General features: G+C 42.6%; 1 protein-coding gene across 1 annotated transcript in view; it reads right to left on the reverse strand.

Annotated features, from left to right (window-relative positions):
* samd10b (sterile alpha motif domain containing 10b) overlaps positions 1-19,671 on the reverse strand; it is a 70,193-nt gene that overhangs the window by 39,890 nt on the left and 10,632 nt on the right. Inside the window, exon 2 of the mRNA XM_085393569.1 lies at positions 83-267. Within this exon, the coding sequence (XP_085249695.1) occupies positions 83-267 (185 nt within the window). The remainder of the gene's footprint in view (positions 1-82; positions 268-19,671) is intronic.

Raw genomic sequence — 19,671 nt, forward strand, 5'->3', positions numbered from 1 at the left:
AAAAACCCTTCAGAGTTATTCACATGCACTGAAAACACTCCTCCGCATTGCCTTTGGTTTGTGTGTGTGGACATCTTCATACCTGGATGCCCTCTGTGCCGGGCTGCTGCAGTAGTTTGACGGTGCGTGTGTGTGCCGTCTTCTGGCCACGGCCGTCGTGCCAGGTCAGGTTGCTGCCTCCGGCGTGACGCGGCAGCTGGTAACTCAGCTCCTCAGCAGACACTGTGTGCTCCAGGGAGGCACGGCAAAAACTGAAGCTGGACGCCGCTGACAAGAGAGCAAAGAAGAAGAACCAGCAAATGAAACAGAAGGAAACAAGCAGAGGAGAAATAATAGCTACTGATAAGCACTCACTTTGTATTTTCTTTACGAAAGGGGTTTTCATAAGGTCCATGGACTAAGAAACAAGAACATCCAAACCTAACAAAAATAAATGATTGATAATCCTCTAGGAGCTTAACAGGAAGCATTCACCCCAGATTACATGCTGTGTGTTCTGATTCTATAACAGCTACAAACAGATGGCTGTTTTGGTGATGGTGGTGGGCAGCAGTGCAACTACAGTGTGATCTCCAATTATGCTGAGTGCATATTCACAGAGGCACCGCATGATTTCTGGAACTGTGTCTCTCTTTCAGATTAGTCCTTGATTATTTAAATCCTACTTCATGAATATTTTATTTTTTTTCTTTTTCTATCTTTACCCCCGTTCCCTGTCAAGACTAAATGCTTGCTATGAGACACTGAAGCAGACAAGTTGTCAGTGCGGGGTCAGAGTATAGTTCTGTGAAGGCCAAAGGGCATCTTCTACAGTTCACATCAAGTTGAATGAGCTATTTTACTGCGGTTAGTCATCTGTAGCCATGGATTTATTTCAAAGCGTAGACATGCAGTCATTGCTCAGTTTACCTAAGCATTGATTTAATGTGATGTAATGCAAATAATAAGAGACTAGGCGGCAGGAGGCAGTAGAGGGGTAAAAAGGTCAAGAGGGTGTGTAAACAGAAAGAGAACTGATGACAATTAACTGGTTAACATAGTCATTTTGCGGTAATTAAAAAAAAAAGTGATTGATAAGAAACCTGCTTATTAGTGGTAAATGAGAAACCTTGTTTACATGCAACCACTGATATTCTGTAAATCATTTATACACTCATTCTTGATTATTTTGGTTCAAACAAAAATGAAATAATATTTACGTTTTGACTGCAAGCTCTTTGCCAGTCGAGTAAGATTTGTTTAATTTCCATTTTGTGGTACACTTATTCAAGTTCTCATGAATGCAAACATCAAATCAGACACTAACATGGTTGCAGCTCGGTGCATTTAGGCAGTGTCAGAATGGGGAAGAAAAGGTGATTTAAGGGACTTTTAACGTGACATAACTGTTTGTAACAGATGTCTGGTCTGAGCATTTAACAAACTGCTGAGCTACTGGGATTTCCCCCCCATCTTTACCATCTCTAGAGTTTCCAATGACTGGTCATAAAAAGGGAAGATATCCAGTGAGCTGCAGTTCTCTGAGTGAAAATGCCTTGTTGATGCCAGAGGTCAGGGGAGAATGGTCAGACTGAGCTGATAGCTAGGCAACAGTAACTCAAATAACCACTTGTTACTACCAGGGTATCCAGAAGAGCATCAGAGAATGCATATGTCAAACTTTGAAGCAGATAGGAATGGACACATACCTGTAGACTGTCAGCTAAGAAAAGGAAAGGCTATAATTCACACACGCTCACCAAAATTGAATAACAATGGAATAATTTTGTCTGGTCAGGTGACTCTCGATTTCTGCTGCAACATTTGGGTGGTGGAGTCAGAATTTGATGCCTGGATAGACTAGAAGAAAGCCAATGACTCAATGGCTCACATGGATCCTAAAATGTCTATAACTATACAAGATCAACATGGTCTTTTGAACAAGTCACCATCAAATGTGGGATATACCAGGATGCTCTGTCACGACTGCTGTTTGGCAAACGGCCTAAAAAACACCCTTAGCCAGATCATCAGCCAGACTGGCTACAGGTACCGAATACAGAATGGAGTAAACATTAACCACCTCCTCTACATGGATAACATCATGTATGTTATAAGTTAAAAACGATATAAATTCTAGGACTAGGATCAACGACATCAAAATGCCATTTAGACTGGAGAAGTGTAGCTGGATCGTAACTAAGAGAGGGAAAGTAGTCTGAACTGAGGGGAATGCACTACCAAAAGGCAACACTGCAGACATCAAGGACAGATACAAGTACCTGAGAATCCCACAGACAAATGTGAAGCACTTGAAAAGAGACCACATCTTTGCTGCAACCACCAAATACCTGCAGGGAATAAGGCAAGTCCTGAAGAATCAGCTGAATGGGAAGGACAAGATCTGGGCAATCAATACCTACATCCTACCACTCACCAGATACCCTGCTGGGATAATCAGCTGGCCAAAGGAGGTGATAGAAGCCACCTACATCAAGAGTTTCACCACAAATGCAGCAATCTGTAACTATAAACTAAGTGGAAGGATGGAGGCCGAGGACTAGCGTGTGTCAGATCCACTATCCAGGATGAGACAACGAACATCCATGACTACATTAGAAAGATGGCCACAAGTGATCACATGCTTAGTACATACCATGAGAAAGAATAGGAGCAACATCAGGACCCATTATGGAAAGACAGGTCCCTGCACTGTACATACCACCGGCAGATAGAAGAAGTGGCTGCAGCACAAGTATGAGCTCTAAGCACAAGCTCGATAGAGGCACCAAACACAACCCCAGGTGCAGGCTGTATAAAAATGTCCCTGAGACAATCCAGCACATAACAGCAAGGTGCAAGATGCTAGGAGGCAGGGCATACATGGAACACAATCAAGCGACTGACATAGTATACAGGAACATCTGTGCTGAGTATGGCCTGCAAGTCCACAAAAGGTCAAAATGGCACACACCCATAGGGTTGTTAAGAATGACCAAGCTAGGGTCTTGTGGGACTTCCAGATACAGACACAACTGGTGATGGCTATTCAACTGGAGACAGTAGTGGTGGACAAACACTTCTACTTCAAACCACAAGTTTTATCTGACTATGTGAAAACCGTTAGTGAGATGGAGACAGACTTGCTGATGATAGAAGTAAAAGTGAAATGTGGAATAATAAATGTTGTATTCATTACTTATTGATCTGAAAGTCTCTTTACAAAAGAAGAACAAAAGCACATGCTTTGAGGGAACAACAACAAAAATGCCATCTTCTGTGAATGATTTCTTAAATTCTTTTCCTCATTCGTCCAAAGAGAGAAGGGAGAAACTGAACTGGGCTGAATCTGATCTTTCTGATGTGTTCATCTATCAGTCTACCAATTTTCTACATTTTTTTTCTGTCTTTAAGGGACTTTTGACACTTGGTCATCTTGAAAGAAAGAAAGAAAGAAAGAAAGAAAGAAAGAAAGAAAGTTCATTAACTAACAAAGGATTATAATCTTTCCATTTCCATATTAGAATTAAATAAAGGCCTGCTGAGACCTGCTGTATGACAGCTGAAAATGGTGGGAAACAGCTGGTTGCAGCTCCGAGTCGGGAGGGGACACTTTTTTTTCATCCTACACGTCGGTCGAAGTGAGCAGTGGTGAATACAGAATTCACACAGCCATGATGGGAAGACTAACAAAAGGGGGTAGAGATGAAAAAGAAGAAGAAAGACCTGTCAGGAATCACTGATGTGTAGCCTTTTCTGCTTCTCTCCCTTCGTGTACGGTTTTCTCCCTCTGCACTCTTGTCTTGCACTTCACTCCTGCTTTCCCCATTTCTGTATGCTGCCACTTTTGTGTCTTCTTAAGCAGTATCTTCCTTGTTTCCCATCTTTCTTTTTCTCACTCACTCTCTTTCAGCTTTCTGGTTGTCAGCTCTTTGGGGTTGTCAGGAAAAACCAGGCCCAAACCTGATGTAATTACTGCCAGTCAGGGGGAGGAGACAGGAGGAAGAAACATGGGAAGCTAAGTGCCTCACAACCCTAAAGACCTGCCAATCTCACAAAAAGAGGCAAGAGAAAGTGCACAAGCAAGAGCAAGACAGCCAAGCTGCAAATTAGCATCAGATTCATGCAAACCGATCAAACTTTATAAAGGTGAAAGAGCTCCAGAAGAAGGCAGGGAGACACATTAATAGACCACAGAACAACTTAATTTTACAAGCTGTTAAAGAGCAAGCTTTCAAGGTATAAGATGTAGCAGACATCACTTTTAACAGGATCGTGACTTCCCTCTGCCACTGAAATCCCACCTTTGCCACATTGCCAGGCCTCACCACTTCCGTTACGTACAAATGAAGACAAACTGCTCATTCTGTGGTTTAATGGATTTTGTAGGCTCTCCCTGCAGAGAATTTAAGATGAGGCAAAGATGATTAAATATCCATACCTTTCAACTGACATCGCTTTTGAAATGACATTGCACCATATCCCTCTACTGCTTGCTTTTAGGGACGCAAAGCTTTAAGACCATGCACGTGCACTATCATCTATCTGTGTTAAAGCCCTTCAGATCTTTATGATCTGGGGTGATTACCACCCTTACCATTAAAAAAAAATGTGTTATCAGTCACCTTTACTTGTCTGTCTCAGCTTGAATTTGATCTGACTCGACAACCGCACTATCTCCACTGTCCTATTTGTCACTATCTGGTGTTGCATTATCTCTCGCTGCCCTTGCTGGTGACTTTTTTTCACTTCCAGCCGAGGGAGTGTTGAGAAGACAACTAATGATGGAGGGTGGATGGTGGGAGGCAGAATGGAAAGACAAAAGCAAGATATGTGTCTTGTGGGTAGCTGAAAAAGAAGATATACAGTGATGGAGTGTAATTTAAGTCTGTACCTCCAGCTTCACATACTGAGAAAAAAGGTATGTGTATAGTGAAGGTGCCAAAATCAAGGGCAAAGTGTCGGACAGGTGTGTGCGTCTGTTGTGTATGTGTGTGTGTAGAGGACAGGTAGGTCAATATGACTCAGCCCAGTGAAGTGTAACCTCATATCACCTCCTCTTGACGGAGCAGCATATCTGCTGTGAGAGTGGCTGCTAACTCTCAGAGGTATTTCCTTTTGAAAAGGTAATTAAGCTGTTAGGTACAGCACCCAGGAAGGTCGTTCCAAGCCAAATCCCTCAGTAGATTAACATGGCGTCACCGAACATTGCTCATTTGACTCTAAAAAAGAGCATCTAAATGAGTCCATGTGGACTCTTTTGCTGTGTAGGCTTTTTGTTGAAGTTTGATTTCTGCATAACCTTGGCTTCAACTTTAGGATGCATCTGAATATGTGTTTGCTTCATCCTTATGCATGGAGGATGAGGCAAGTGATCCGGTTATCCACCTTATTTCAGGCATCACAGAGACGGTGCCACGGTGTATTTGAGCAGCATGATATTGGCATCGAGTACCTCCCCACCAAACACCTTTTAGTCAACTCTAAGATAAAATTTCTATTTGCAGTCCAAGTTTTATATAAAAGAGGAAAGGAAAAAAAATCACAGTTACCCTCATTTCTCTGTAATCTTCAAGCGGGTGAAACTCTATCACACAGTGATTTCATGCCTGTATAACACATTAAACTTGGACTCCTAAATACAGCATTCAGCAGACCAATGCTGCCAACACGTTTACCGATGATCCCAATTTGCTGGTCCTATAGCATGTTAGAGGTAAAGCATGGGGCTATTTACATCTCATCCATTCCACCAGACCCAGTTTTAACCCCAGGAATGAGCCATGAAATTACTTCATTTGAACGAGCAGGAGGGGGGGGGAGAAGAAGAATCTGGTCGCAGCTTTAAAAATAAATATAAAACCCAGGACCCCAGGGTTTTTCCCATGATGCACTGCAGTCTATTATCCGCTGTGACACGAGACATTGTCACAGAGGCTAGGGCTGAGGTTTACTTTTCACAAGCGATCAGTGTCAGGGGAACACACAAACAGAGAATTGGTAGTAAACAATGGACATCCACGACACAGGCTCCAAGTCCCGTCATCAACTCTGATCAGGGCACAGACGAGAGAAATGCCAACTTAATCTGTGTGTCTGATTGTGGGTGTTAGTAAATGCCAGCATACTCACACATACATACATTAATGGGCCTCACAATGCCAGGATGCATACTCATATATTCACACATCTGTACAATCCCCTGTCTGTATTTGTTTAAGCCAGAGGATCTGAGTCAAGCTGCAGAGAGGCTGTATATATGAGGCTGGATTCTGGATTCAAACTGCAGGGCAGTTATGGCTTACAGTGCACAGTGCAGCCAAGAACGCAGCTGGAGTTGCCATTTCTGTTATGATTTTGCCAGTGAGAGCTTGCACTACCCTGAGAGCACCTAACAGAGAATAACAAAAGCTGGTATAGGAAATGCCAGGCCAACCTTGGTCTCCTCTTTGCAAGCAGTGGTGTGAGAGAGAAAAAAAAAGCTCTGTAATGGTCCCGCATTAAGGACAAAATGACTTTTATTCTCTAACTCTAGCCACCACCACACTCTCACAGAGACAGACAGAACTATTGATTATCCATCACTGTTTCAGAGAACATACAATTACAGATCACTTTAGATAAAACAGGCACAGACACAGACCACCTAACTCCTCCAATCGAGGTCACTGGCTGTCATATCCACTCCTGTTCAAAGGAACTTCCTACATGTTTCACACAAGAGGAAGAAAACAAAGGACTACTAGGAAGAGGAGACAGGATATAAGGGTCTGACACGGTCATGCTCTCTTAAGTGGATGACGAAAAGTAACCCAGAGTATAGGGAGAAATAGAACGTCAGGGAACTAGGCGAAATGGCAATTTACAAATGAAAGAGAATAGATGGAAAATGAAGCTTTAGAGAAGAGCATTAAAATTAATTGCACCAGGAAACGAAGGGGGGGCGAAGAATGAAGGTGTGAACTGCTAAGAAGATGAGTTTGTGGAGAGCATGCATGTCTATTGTTTTCTCCCCTTCACAGCCAAGCTCCTGTATGATGACATGGGAGGACAGATTAGATCTCACTGACAATCAATAATCCAGAGTGAATGTCAGAGGCAGAGGGAGGATGAGGAAGGACAAGGGGGAGGAGATGAGCTTGAATAATAGAATTTGAGTTGTGACCAGGGCTGAGCAAACCAGGGAACAGACAAGATGCTTTGTTATAAACAATTTTATAGTAACTACACCCTGAAATGAAACTTAAAACTTGACTTTGGCAATGCATAACTATTCTGGTACCTGTGTGTTTCATTGCAAAGTGATGAAAGGAGCAAAAAACAGCAGCCTGAAAACAAGGATGCTGCATAACGTCAAAACTAGCTCAACACTCAACACAAATGTGTATGAATTTGTTTTCTGTGTATAAAGAAATGTAGTTAAAATCATCAAACTGCCTATTTTGAATCTTTAATTCTTTTACTGTTTTCACATTGTTGCAAACTCAGGTCTCTTAATTGTTTCTGGTTAAAAATCTTTGCTGTGCCATCATCACCGCCTCCACCTTCAAATGTGGAAACACTCATGTGTTGTTTCTGTAAACACACCTTTATTATTGCTTTGAGAGTACATTAGGGCTGCCACGATTAGTCGACTAGTCACGATTACGTCGACTATCAAAATCGTCGACGACTGATTTAATAGTCGACGCGTCGTTTGAAGCTTTGTAAGATCACAAAAGACGCAGGAATGAGTAGTAGGATTTAAGAGTGTAATAACGGACTGAAACAGAAGAGGGCAGCACTGCATGGATGCCAGCTGCCGTTAAACCCTGAAGAAGAAGAAGCTGTGTCCCAGAATTCATAGCGCAGCCCAGCTCAATTTCCAACAACGGCAGCAGCTAGTTAGTTTTAAAATTACTCTTATTATTCTTTTCTGGGTCACAAAATAAACGTAGCTGTGTAAACCTCAAATATTTGCTCAGTTTATCAAGATGCCACATATTTTCAAAAGCGCGCCGACGTTTTCGGAGACGTCTGTTACCCACTAGCTCGATAGCTAGCTAGGCTCACTAGAGCCCGTGAGAACACCGGACTCCCGGCAAATCGTTTTCAAACCCACCGCCTTCTTTCGCTACTCAGGTTAAACATACATAAGTCACTTAGATAACTTAAACATGTTATTGTTTGGCTTTTTTTTGTATTTTATTTGTTCCTGAGTAAATCGGTTTGGCTGAGATTAAAGTTATAGTTTTTACACAGCTGAATAAACGTCAAGCAGACAGCTGATTATCAGAAGTGTGAGATGCTCGAGAATTTACTCCGGTGTCCTGTTATATTTTAGATAGCAAGGAGTTTATTAAACTTCACCGAAACAATCTGTAAAATTCATTAAAATTTAATAAACTATCATCTTGTCTTTATTTTTAGTTAGCACATACCTTAAACACTTAAAGCTGTAAGCTAATGATAGTTATATATGAGCAGATGCTGCTGGTGCAATATGCTGTACGTTTTACGTCCAATGGATGATGATCTGATTAGTCGACTAATCGCAAAAATAATCGGTGACTAGTCGACTATCAAAATAATCGTTTGTGGCAGCCCTAGAGTACATTATGACGTATTATGTCGTTGAGGTAAGAGGGCTTGTTGTATGGGTCTCATTTCAAGCCCCGTATTTTTACACTTGACTCCGCCGTGGTGCAGTAGCTTTGGATCGTTCACACTTTAAAAATAATCCTCATTTATCTGATACTGACCTTTCTGCAAACCTGTGGCTCATCATCATGCTGTGGCCCCACAGCATATCCACTCTCTCTGACATCATACAAATCCAAGAGTTGAAAAATAAACTTGACCCAAGAATAAGAAACAGTCTGAATCCTGGCCTGACCTCTTTATTTCAAACTTTGACCATATGTAGTTCCCTTTACATTATAAAATGGAAAAGATCCTAACATAAAGGCAACTACAGTAAGACTGTAGCAAGCGGGTTGGTTGTAGTAATTAACTACAGAAAATTATCCTCTGAGTCATTAGCCATTTTCAGTGAAAAACTCAGTGTACATTAACCGCCTTGCACCAAATGCCAGATGGCAAGTAACAAAAGGGTGTGATATTAATAGTATACAGCATTCATACATCATCAAGCTTGTGTGAGTGTGGATTGGTCAGAACTGGCTGACAGAGACCTGGCTGGCATGTGAGGACACTATCCAGCAACTGAAATCACATTACCATGTGAATGTTTCAAATACTGAAAGTAAAGACATTGTAGATCTAGTACTACTTCACCTATACGGCCTACATATATGTACCGTTTACTGTATGACACTTTGGCAGTCTGCAGTAGGCATCCACTTACATAATGAATCCATAGAGTAATCATTACAATGAATCAGTGATTTTCCATTAAAGCCTCAAGTGTCACACGGCAACCAGTATCAGTGTTTATGTACATGTTTGTAAAATATTATTTAACAAGAACTACAGAGGTAACACAGATCAATCTGCCTATTCACAACTACTCAACTGCTATCATTCACAATGTGTGAAAAGCTTTGACAAATGTAATCAAATTAGCCTCATTAGGACTTAGAAATTAATCAAGGGAAATTAGACAAGGCATGAAAATTTACTTGAGGTGCTCAGACCGAGCAAAGCGTGGTATACATTTTCAAATACTCGTGACAGTGGCAGTGGTATCCCCAGGCAGATGTTATAATATTATAACTCAAACATGCAGAACTGTCCATCCAGAATTGTGCACTTTGCTGATTTAATTCCATGTTTAGAATTCACTTTTTCAGATGTTTCAGAGAGAGACTGTTTGTCAAACGTGCCGTCCTCCTCTACGCCACAGGAAATAATCCAAAATAATGATGGAAATGAAATGACATAACGTCTCTGCTAAGAACAAAATTGGCTTCTTAAACATGCGGTGTTTGTTTACAGCTGTTCCCCTGAGTGGCAAAACATCCTCAGTGAGTGGATTAACGGATGCTTGGGTGCAAAATATCAAAGCTCTGAAAAACTCAATTTCCTCCTCAACTTACAACCATGTCCTCGATAAAGCCAGCAGGAAATTAGTCATTTAACAGGTTATCGCAAAACAATAGCAGCATTCATCTCAATGTCAAAATATTATCTTTTCATTTAAAGAGCAGTTTAAGCCTATCACTGGAACCAAGAGCTATAAGCCAGATGGCGTGCTAATGAACTCTAAAGTGGTTCAAGCAATGAGACTAATAGGTTTTCTCGTTATTATTGTTTTGTTTTTTCCTCTAAATTGAAATTAAAGAAGCAATTTGAAAAAGCAAAATGCAGTATGGTAGTAGTTCCCAGTTCACACATACCTTCAGTGATAGCCTGAAAGGCTGTCCGGCAGGAATTTGCTAAACTTTGTCTGCTGATCATAGAGAAATCCTCTCTTCATACTATTACACGATAACTCCATATGGAGGTGGTGATCATCCACAAATGGCCTGTATTTTATATAGCGCTTTACTAGTCCCTAAGGACCCCAAGGACACAACGACCGAGACTGTCCAAGCCGGGGCTCGAACCTGCAACCTTCCGATTACAAGGCGAACTCCCAACTCTTGAGCCACGATCGCCCACAAGGGTTAAAAGCTCCTGGAGTGATGCAAGGGAGTCTGTGCACAAGCTGCCACTCATAAACACACACACAGTGGCCTACAGTGGTGAGTATGAGCCGCACTTATTTGTGATTGTCATGTGGTCTGTAAATCAATGCAGTGCACTCACACTGCGGTCTGGGTTCAGTACTCAATATGTTATTGAGTGTCCTTAAAGCTTTACTGTCACACAAACCCCGCTTTTGCTTATGTATGTCAGCACTCATGAAGCCTTCGCCACATATTAGAGAGGAAACATCGGAGCATAGCGTGGCCATAATAACCATTCAATAACACACAATGTACAAGCACACACACACACACACCCACACACACACACACACACACACACACACACACACACACTATTCTGCATAAATAAACACAAAGGTTATTGAACACCAGAGGATTTGCAAACAAAGAGGTGAATAAATGACCATTGTGAGCATTAGTTGATAATCTGCTCTACACCATCCCTGAATCCATACAAAGACGCCAGGATGAGGGGATAAAAGATGATAAAGAGGAGGGGGGAGTAGGCTTATCAAAAGAGTGGAGAGCTGGTGTGGGGGGGGAAAAGAGATAAAAGTTAATGCTCTGCAGAAGCTAAGAGGTAAACAGAGAAAGACAAAAGAGCACAGTGAGGCGAAAAGGAAAATGTGCCAATGAATCTGGAGCTGAGATAGATGGGTCGAAACTGAAGGCTCCAGACAGGGAGTTAGTTTGCAAGCAGCATGAATGATTAGAAACTCAGCAATAGAGGCGGTGATAGTGTTAACACTTCTGTCTGCCAACTGAAATATAACTCAGCGCTTTGAAGTTTTAAAAGTTTGTTGCAATGCTCATGTGATGCGATCCAGGAGGCTTCTTCTAATCTTTCGGGGAGGGAGGGAGGGAGGGAGGGAGGGAGGGAAGGAAGGAAAGAAAGAAAGAAAGAAAGAAAGAAAGAAAGAAAGAAAGAAAGAAAGAAAGAAAGAAAGAAAGAAAGAAAGAAAGAAAGAAAGAAAGAAAGAAAGAAAGAAAGAAAGAAAGAAAGAAAGAAAGAAAGAAAGAAAGAAAGAAAGAAAGAAAGAAAGAAAGAAAGAAAGAAAGAAAGAAAGAAAGAAAGAAAGAAAGAAAGAAAGAACCAACCAACCAACCAACCAACCAACCAACCAACCAACCAACCAACCACAGCCATGAAATTACTCTCCTCTTTTTTTATCTGTGCATTAGTAGTGAGACACAGAGCATGTAAACCTTTGCCCGCTTTCTTCATCCTTTTAAAGTGTGCCATTTGAGTTTTAAAAAGACGCAACAAAACCAAGGTTTTCGTCAGCAGCCGCAGCAGGTGTCTTCTGCGTGAACGTGAGCTGTCTGCCTGCGCCATCCTGTACGGATAGCTTGGCAGAAGCCCTCGCGGAGCTTGCTTGATTTCAGTATAGCAGCATGACAAATTAGCTCACACCTGGGGGCACTCGCCCATTCTCTGGTCTCTGTCGGTCCTCGTAGTCCACCTGTCTCTGTAAGTCTCTGTACCATGTTGAGCTGATTGGGGGTCTGTCTCTCGCAGCCTAATTGCCATGTTATCAGCTCCACTCCGGCACTGCCACTTCGCCCAGGCCTTTCAGTCAGGTGGACATGCCAATTACTGCTCTTCTACACACACACACACACACACACACACACACACACACACACACACACACACACACACACACACACACACACACACACACACACACACACACACACACACACACACACACACACACACACACACACACTTGTTCTTGCTCACTCAAATAGCTTCCGCAGCAGCTGATACATAGCGGGTAGTTTGGAATAAAAAAGGGGAAAGGAATCAAATCTCTGCACCACCTCTATGTACACATGCAGAAAAATACACACACCAAATCTAATAAAGTCTCAGCAGGAGTTTCTTGTCGGAGCCAAAGATCCCCGGGGTACCTTTCTACTTTCTCTCCTCTTAATCCTTTACTCCAAAACACACACTTTGTACCTATTTCATTTCTTGCCTTCCCTTCTTCTTATGGGCATTATTCAGCAGTTTGAAATTGCATGCATTCTCTTAGTTTCCTTTCTAGGAATGAATTGACATCAGTGTCATGTCTAGAGATTGGCAGTAGATGGAAATGTCTCTCTCCATCTCCTACTAGCAGCTCTAAAAGGTCCAAAACCAAAATGTCAAAATAAAAGCAAAGTCATGGAGTTGCACTTCAATTTTCAGACTGTGTATTATAACGCATAATAAACAGTCCCTGTTTTATGGCATTTGGATTAGTGGTTCTATGTAGTCTTGCTGACAAATAAACACACACATACACACACACACTCAAACTGCAATTATCACATATGCATTGGTGGAGGAAATAAAACTGTCAAGGTTCAAGCCTGTGCTGAAAATCCTCATTTACCGTCACCCTCCCTGAAACTGAGAAACAGAAGCACATGGATAATATTTATATTGCATTTCATAGAGAGGCAGTGTAATTGAATGGGCTGAAATCCACAGCTACAATAGTAATAATATCTTGAGAAGAAACCAAATTCTCTGCTGTCGTGCTCTGTGTTGTTAGTGTTGCAGAATTGCCTCAGTGTCAAGCCAAGTACAGGCCGTAATGCACAACATCTGCCTAGAATTCAGTATTCTTTTCATTTCACCTGCCCCATAGATGAGGGTGCCTTTGCCTGCCTACACAACCTGCACTATGCACGGTTCTTTTGATGCATTTTCCTTTGGTTTGTTTCACTTATAACATTGAGCTCATACTAGTGCATCTCAAAGAGGTAGAATATCATGAAAAATGTATTCTGTTTTTGTAATTTCATTCAAAACAGTAAATTATTCTGTATTCAAGTGAAGTAACATATCAAGTGAAATATTCTCTCTTTTTTAAAAAAGAAATTGTTGATTATGGCATATAACTAATAAATAAGGGACCAATCAGCCAAGAATGTACAGGCACAGGTGTAATCTTCAAAAAATGGGTTTTATTATACCCCAAAAAAGACGTTACTACAAAAATTTACAGTAATGGAAACAAACTATTTTAAGGACTAAGTGGGCCCATAAAAGATGTCAAACAAAGAAAACAAGAAAACAAAATTCTACTCAAAAAATACTTAGCAACTTATATAGTAACTGAATAAACCATTTTAAACATCAAAGGGAAAAACCACAGACACAATAGCTAAACACATTGCAAGAGGACACCCCATTCTCCTGTGTGGTCACCAGATGGTTAAGTCCATTTGTTGGCCTCTGCACTTAAACCAGCTCTGCCCTCAGCTTCCTCTTTTACTTAAACCAGGAAGGACTGGAGCAGCAGCCAGGCAACTCAAACATATACCCATAGTATCCTGACAAAAGCAAACCAAATTGTGCACCATCATTTGAATTATTGCATACAGTTGTCATGTATTGAAACAAACTAACCAGATTAAAACCTTGTGCTGTATAGCTTCAGTGGCTTTAAATTAGCGTCATGCAAAAGTGAGATAGAAAGGTAAATATGAATATTACCAGAGTACTTCAATCACACTAATGGAAATCACCAAATTCAAATTTCAAATTCAAATTTTTTTTGTCACGTACACAGTCATACACAGTACGATATGTAGTGAAATGCTTGGACAACTGCTCGTGACCTAAAGAAAACAAAAAAGGCTATGAATAAGATAGGAAATAAATATGAAAAATTAAAAAGGGTAAATTTAACTAGGAAGGAATAAAATATAAATTAAGGTTAAAAATGAAATAACTGTACAACACAAATTAGAATGAAGGGTAAATTTAACTGGGAGAATAAGATAAAATATATAAATTAAAGTTGAAAATAAAATAACTGTACAACAAAATACACAATATAGAACTATATAAGAATGTATGAAGAAATATAAATAAATATATACACAATAACAGCAGCATATACACAATAACAGCAGCGTGATTTAAGTAATGAAGTGAAACAATGTCCAGAAAGTCCAGTGTGTGTGTAAGAACCATATGTGTGGGTCAGTACTGTGTGGTGGTGTGATTGAGAGACCGTATCGCCTGCGGGAAGAAGCTCCTCCTCAGTCTCTCTGTGTTGGTCTTCAGGGAGCGGAATCGCTTTCCTGACCTCAACAGAGAGAACAGTCTGTTGTTGGGATGGCTGAGGTCCTTCACGATCTTCCTGGCCTTGGTCCGGCACCGCCTGCTGTAGATTGAGTGCAGGTCAGGGAGCTCGGAGCGGATGGTGCGCTCAGCTGACCGCACAACCCTCTGTAGAGCTCGTCTGTCCTGCATGGTGCTGTTCCCGAACCAGGATAAGATGTTTCCCGTCAGGATGCTCTCTATGGTGCAGGAGTAAAAGTTCCTGAGCACCTTGGAGGGCAGTTGGAAGTCTCTCAAGCGTCTGAGGTGGTAGAGACGCTGACGGGCCTTTTCACCACGGTGTTGATGTGACAGGACCATGACAGGTCCTGCGTGATGTGAACTCCGAGGTATTTGAAGCTGTCCACTCTCTCCACTGGGCACTCGTTGATGACGGGGGTCTGGTAGTTCCTCTCCTGCTTAGTGCTGAAGTCCACTATCAGCTCCTTTGTCTTACTGACGTTTAGAAGGAGGTTGTTCCTCTGGCACCAGTTCTCCAGATTCCTAATCTCCTTCACGTAGGCCGTCTCGTTGTTATCAGAGATCAGGCCCACCACGACGGTGTCGTCAGCAAACTTGATGATGGTGGTGGAGCTGGTAGTGGCCACACAGTCATATGTGTACAAAGAGTACAGCAGGGGGCTCAGAACACACCCCTGGGGGGCTCCAGTGCTGAGAGTGGTGGAGGCTGAGACATGTCCGCCCATCCTTACTGCCTGTGGTCTGCCAGTTAGGAAGTTGGAGATCCACTGACACATAGATGAGCTGAGTCCCAGATGCTCCAGCTTGGTGGTGAGTGTGGAGGGAATTATGGTATTAAATGCAGAGCTGTAGTCTATGAAGAGCATTTTAACATAATTCCCCCTTCTAGTGTCCAAGTGAGTGAGTGATGTGTGGAGGAGATGAGAGATGGCATCGTCTGTGGAACGATTTGGACGGTAAGCGAACTGTAGTGGGTCCAGTGTGTCTGGTAGTGAAGAAATGATGAAGTCTCTGACCAGGCGTTCAAAGCACTTCATCACTACTGAGGTGAGGGCTACAGGGCGATAGTCATTGAGAGAAGCAGGGTGGGGTTTCTTCGGGACAGGAACAATGATGGACTCTTTGAAGCATGTGGGGATCACCGACTGAGATAGAGAGATGTTGAATATCTCAGTGAACACAGGAGCTAGCTGGTATGCGCAGTCTCTTAGGATACGACCTGGGATGCCGTCTGGTCCTGCTGCTTTCCTGGTGTTCACTCTCTTGAAGGCTCTCCTTACTTCATGCTCGGAGATGACGAGCACGTTTCCGGTGCTGGCAGTATCTTCCTGTCTGCAGCCGTTAGCGCCGCTAACACTAGCATTGTTGGAGTCCTTAGCTGCAGCCTCGAAGCGAGCATAGAAAGTGTTCAGCTCGTCTGCCCGAGTCACGGCCGCGTTCGTCATACCGGTTGTTGGTGCTTTATAGTCCGTTATTGTCCTTAGTCCCCGCCACAGGCTCCTAGAGTCACTCTGTTGGAGTTGTGACTCTAGTTTCCTCCCGTAGCACTGCTTCGCCTCTTTCACCGCCCTCCGCACGTTATATGACGCGGCTTTGTACGGGTCCATGTCCCCCGTCATGAGTCCCGTGTTGTAGGCAGCGGTGCGGGATCTCAGAGCGTCGCGGATGGTTTTATCCACCCACGGCTTCTGGTTGGGAAACGTTGTGATAGTCTTTGTCTCCACGGTATCATCCGCTAGTTTCCCGATGAATCCCACAACCGCTTCCGTAAACACGTTGACATCATCATCGGAGCTGTTTCTGAACATGCCCCAGTCTGCGTCATCGAGTGCGTCCTGTAACACGGCCACCGATTGATCCGTCCAGCGCGCGACCTTCCTCTGAACCGGAACTTCCTGTTTCAGCCTTTGTTTGTATTTTGGGATGAGGAAGATGGCGGCGTGATCAGATTTGCCAAAAGGAGGGCGGGATTGTGCCTTGTAGCCGTCCTTGACCGTAGTGTAGCAGTGGTCCAGTGTCCTTTCACCTCTGGTGGGGCAGGAGATGTGTTGACAAAAGTTCGGCGCTGCGCGTTTGAGGTTGGCGCTATTAAAGTCCCCCGTCACAATAAGCGCAGCGTCCCGGTGTTGTGTCTGGTGCTGTGTGAGTGCCTCATGCAGCTCGCATAAGGCGGTGACCGTGTCCGCTTGTGATGGAATATAAACGGCACTTATAATGACCGATGTAAATTCCCGAGGTAGATAAAAAGGACGACACATGATGGACAGTAGTTCCAGATTTGGTGTGCAGGAGCGTGTGAGAGGAACAACGTTCGCACTGTTGCACCAGTTGTTGTTCACCATTAAACACACGCCGCCTCCCCTTGACTTCCCCGAGTCCCGTGTCCTGTCCATGCGGTGAACCGAGAAGAACTCGGCCGGCTGGATGGCGTGGTCCGGCACCGCTGGGTTCAGCCATGTCTCGGTGAAGCAGAGGAGATTGCAGTCCCGAATGTCTCTCTGGAACTTTACCCTGACCCTGAGGTCGTCAAGCTTGTTCTCCAGTGACTGGACGTTGGCGAGCAGGATGCTAGGCAGAGGTGTGCGGTGTGCACGAGCTCTCAGCCTGTTCCTGACGCCGGCTCGCTTCCCTCTAGGCCGCCGCCGCTTCCCTTTGTTCTCCCTCAAGATCTCACTCGGCCAGCTCGGATCCGGAGTTAAAAACTTCGAATTGTGAGTACATTGTAAACCAATAGAAACAAGAGTGTCACTGTCATACCTAATGTACCCAATGGTGGTGATTTTGCCGATTTAGAAACGCTGAAAACTAACTTAAAAAACAAAGACAAAGAAAAAGTGGTCGGAGCAGTCGTGACGGCAGCCGACCTCACCGGCGCCATCTTACCTCCAATAGAGCAACTCATTTTACTTGAATATTTCCGTCAATAAAGAACTGACTGTTTAGAAATATCTAGCTCTGACAAGCTCATCTGTTTGATCAGGTGTGCTGGTCTCCTCTTCCTCTTCACAATACCCCATACAGTAAATTCTCACTGGTGTTCAGTTCAAACGAGTTGGCCAACCAATCAACCACACACGATCAACAAACAATTTGGTTTTGGCACTGAGGGCAGGCGCTAACACCTGCTGGAAAAGGAAGTCAACATCACCATGAAACTTGCCAGCACATGGAACCATGAAGTGCTCTAAAATCTCCAGGCAGACAGCTATGTTTCTCTGGACTTGATAAAACACCGTAGTCCTGCAGCAACACCATCACATTGCAGCACGTACACACACTACATCAAAACCCTTGACTTCTGTGTCTCTCTATGACTTTGATTTTCAATTGTAACACAAAATTTACTTTTATCTGTAAAGAGGACCAGCGACCAACAATCGAGTTCTTTTACTCCTTAGCGCAGGTAAGATATTGTCGTTCATTTGGGTGTAGTTTGACATTAAAAATGCTTAAGCCGTTGCCTCTATTCCAAAGATGTCAGTGTATGGTGGCCTTTGATGTTCTGACACCAGCATCAGACCGCTCCTTGTGAAACTTCCCTGAGTTCTCGAAGCAATGATCTTCTGTGTCTTACCCTCCTTTTGACTGTCATGATTATCATCTGGAAAATTATTTAATTCCAACACCATCAAATCAACTGTCTTCCCATGACTGTGATTACACATACTGAGCTAAACCAAGAGACACAAGGTATTTATACTATTTGAACAATAATTTATTCAAACTCAGAATTTATATTGTGAGAAACTTGTTTTTTTGTTTCTATAAGCTATAAATATAAAAGATTAAAACAAAAATAGTCCTGAAGAATTTTTGTTACATGAGTGTCATGTAAACTTAAGCTCCATCCAATAAAGTCATTGTGCCCCTTAAGCTGAATTCCACTTCAGCTATAAGTTACACTAATTTATACAGTGTGATAATGGAAAACACCCACATCGCCTGTGAGTTACTGAAGTGCAAGCTCAGTTTAATTATTCAGTTCAAAGTAATTTAGTGAATCTGCAACAATCATGGTAACCAGCATGACTGAGGATGACATCGAGTGGATAGGCATATGCAGGTCAAATTACCCCTCACGTCTATTCAAAAATATAGTGCTAAAGCATGGCCCTACTCGAAAATTGCAAAACAAATGGAAATATGTTGAGGATATTGTGTGCTGACAGTCAGCTGTCCTAGTGTGTGATGAGTTCATTGATCCATCTCGGCACCGAGAGAAAATGTCTCTCCTGTTTGTCTCCTGCTTTGCCTCTGCAATCTAACACAGATATTTTTGCTCTTTTATAACCATGGCTGTTTTCTCTAAGAGTGTATATCCATCTATGGTTGCAATTATGCCTAGTGTTTATAAGAGCAGGCACTTTAAAAAGAAAAAAAAAAGAAAAAAAGAATAGCATTACAAAAAAATTACAAAAAAACAAAAAGAAAAAAAAGTTTTCTAGACTAAGACTTGATGGTGTCTACAAAAGTAGGGATTGCCTGATCCAGCTTTTTCCTGGTCCAGTCTGATACTGATATCTTGGCTGTGGCTGAGTTCAAATATATTGTTGTAGCTTCGTGATGTGCCTCCAAACTGCTCTCTGTCTGTCATTAGCTCCATTCTACCTTAGCTTTGCCGCTAGCTGCAGCTCAGTGGCAAAGCAAACGCACAATAACATAGAACTGAATTGAATAGATCGTGCCAGTGGATTGCCTCATAGTCACAGATATCCTATCTAGATTTTTGGGCTTGAATTGGACAGGTAGCAAACCCAAATATTAAATCAGTGCATCAAAGGTGGGAACAAGAGACAAAAAAAGAAATGGGAGAGCCGCCTAGATGAAGTGAATCCAAGTGAGAAGGACACATGTTGAATTCCAGAGAGAGGGAAAGGGCATTGGTTAGAACTAAGAGTAAAGCTTCCGGTAAGAGGTCAAATTGAGGTGCACTAACACATGTTGTTACACTAA

The sequence above is a fragment of the Rhamphochromis longiceps genome, linkage group LG20 (genome assembly GCF_057381845.1).
Source record: "Rhamphochromis longiceps isolate RC_006_pf linkage group LG20, R_longiceps_female_GT1.1, whole genome shotgun sequence".
Lineage (NCBI taxonomy): Eukaryota > Metazoa > Chordata > Actinopteri > Cichliformes > Cichlidae > Rhamphochromis > Rhamphochromis longiceps.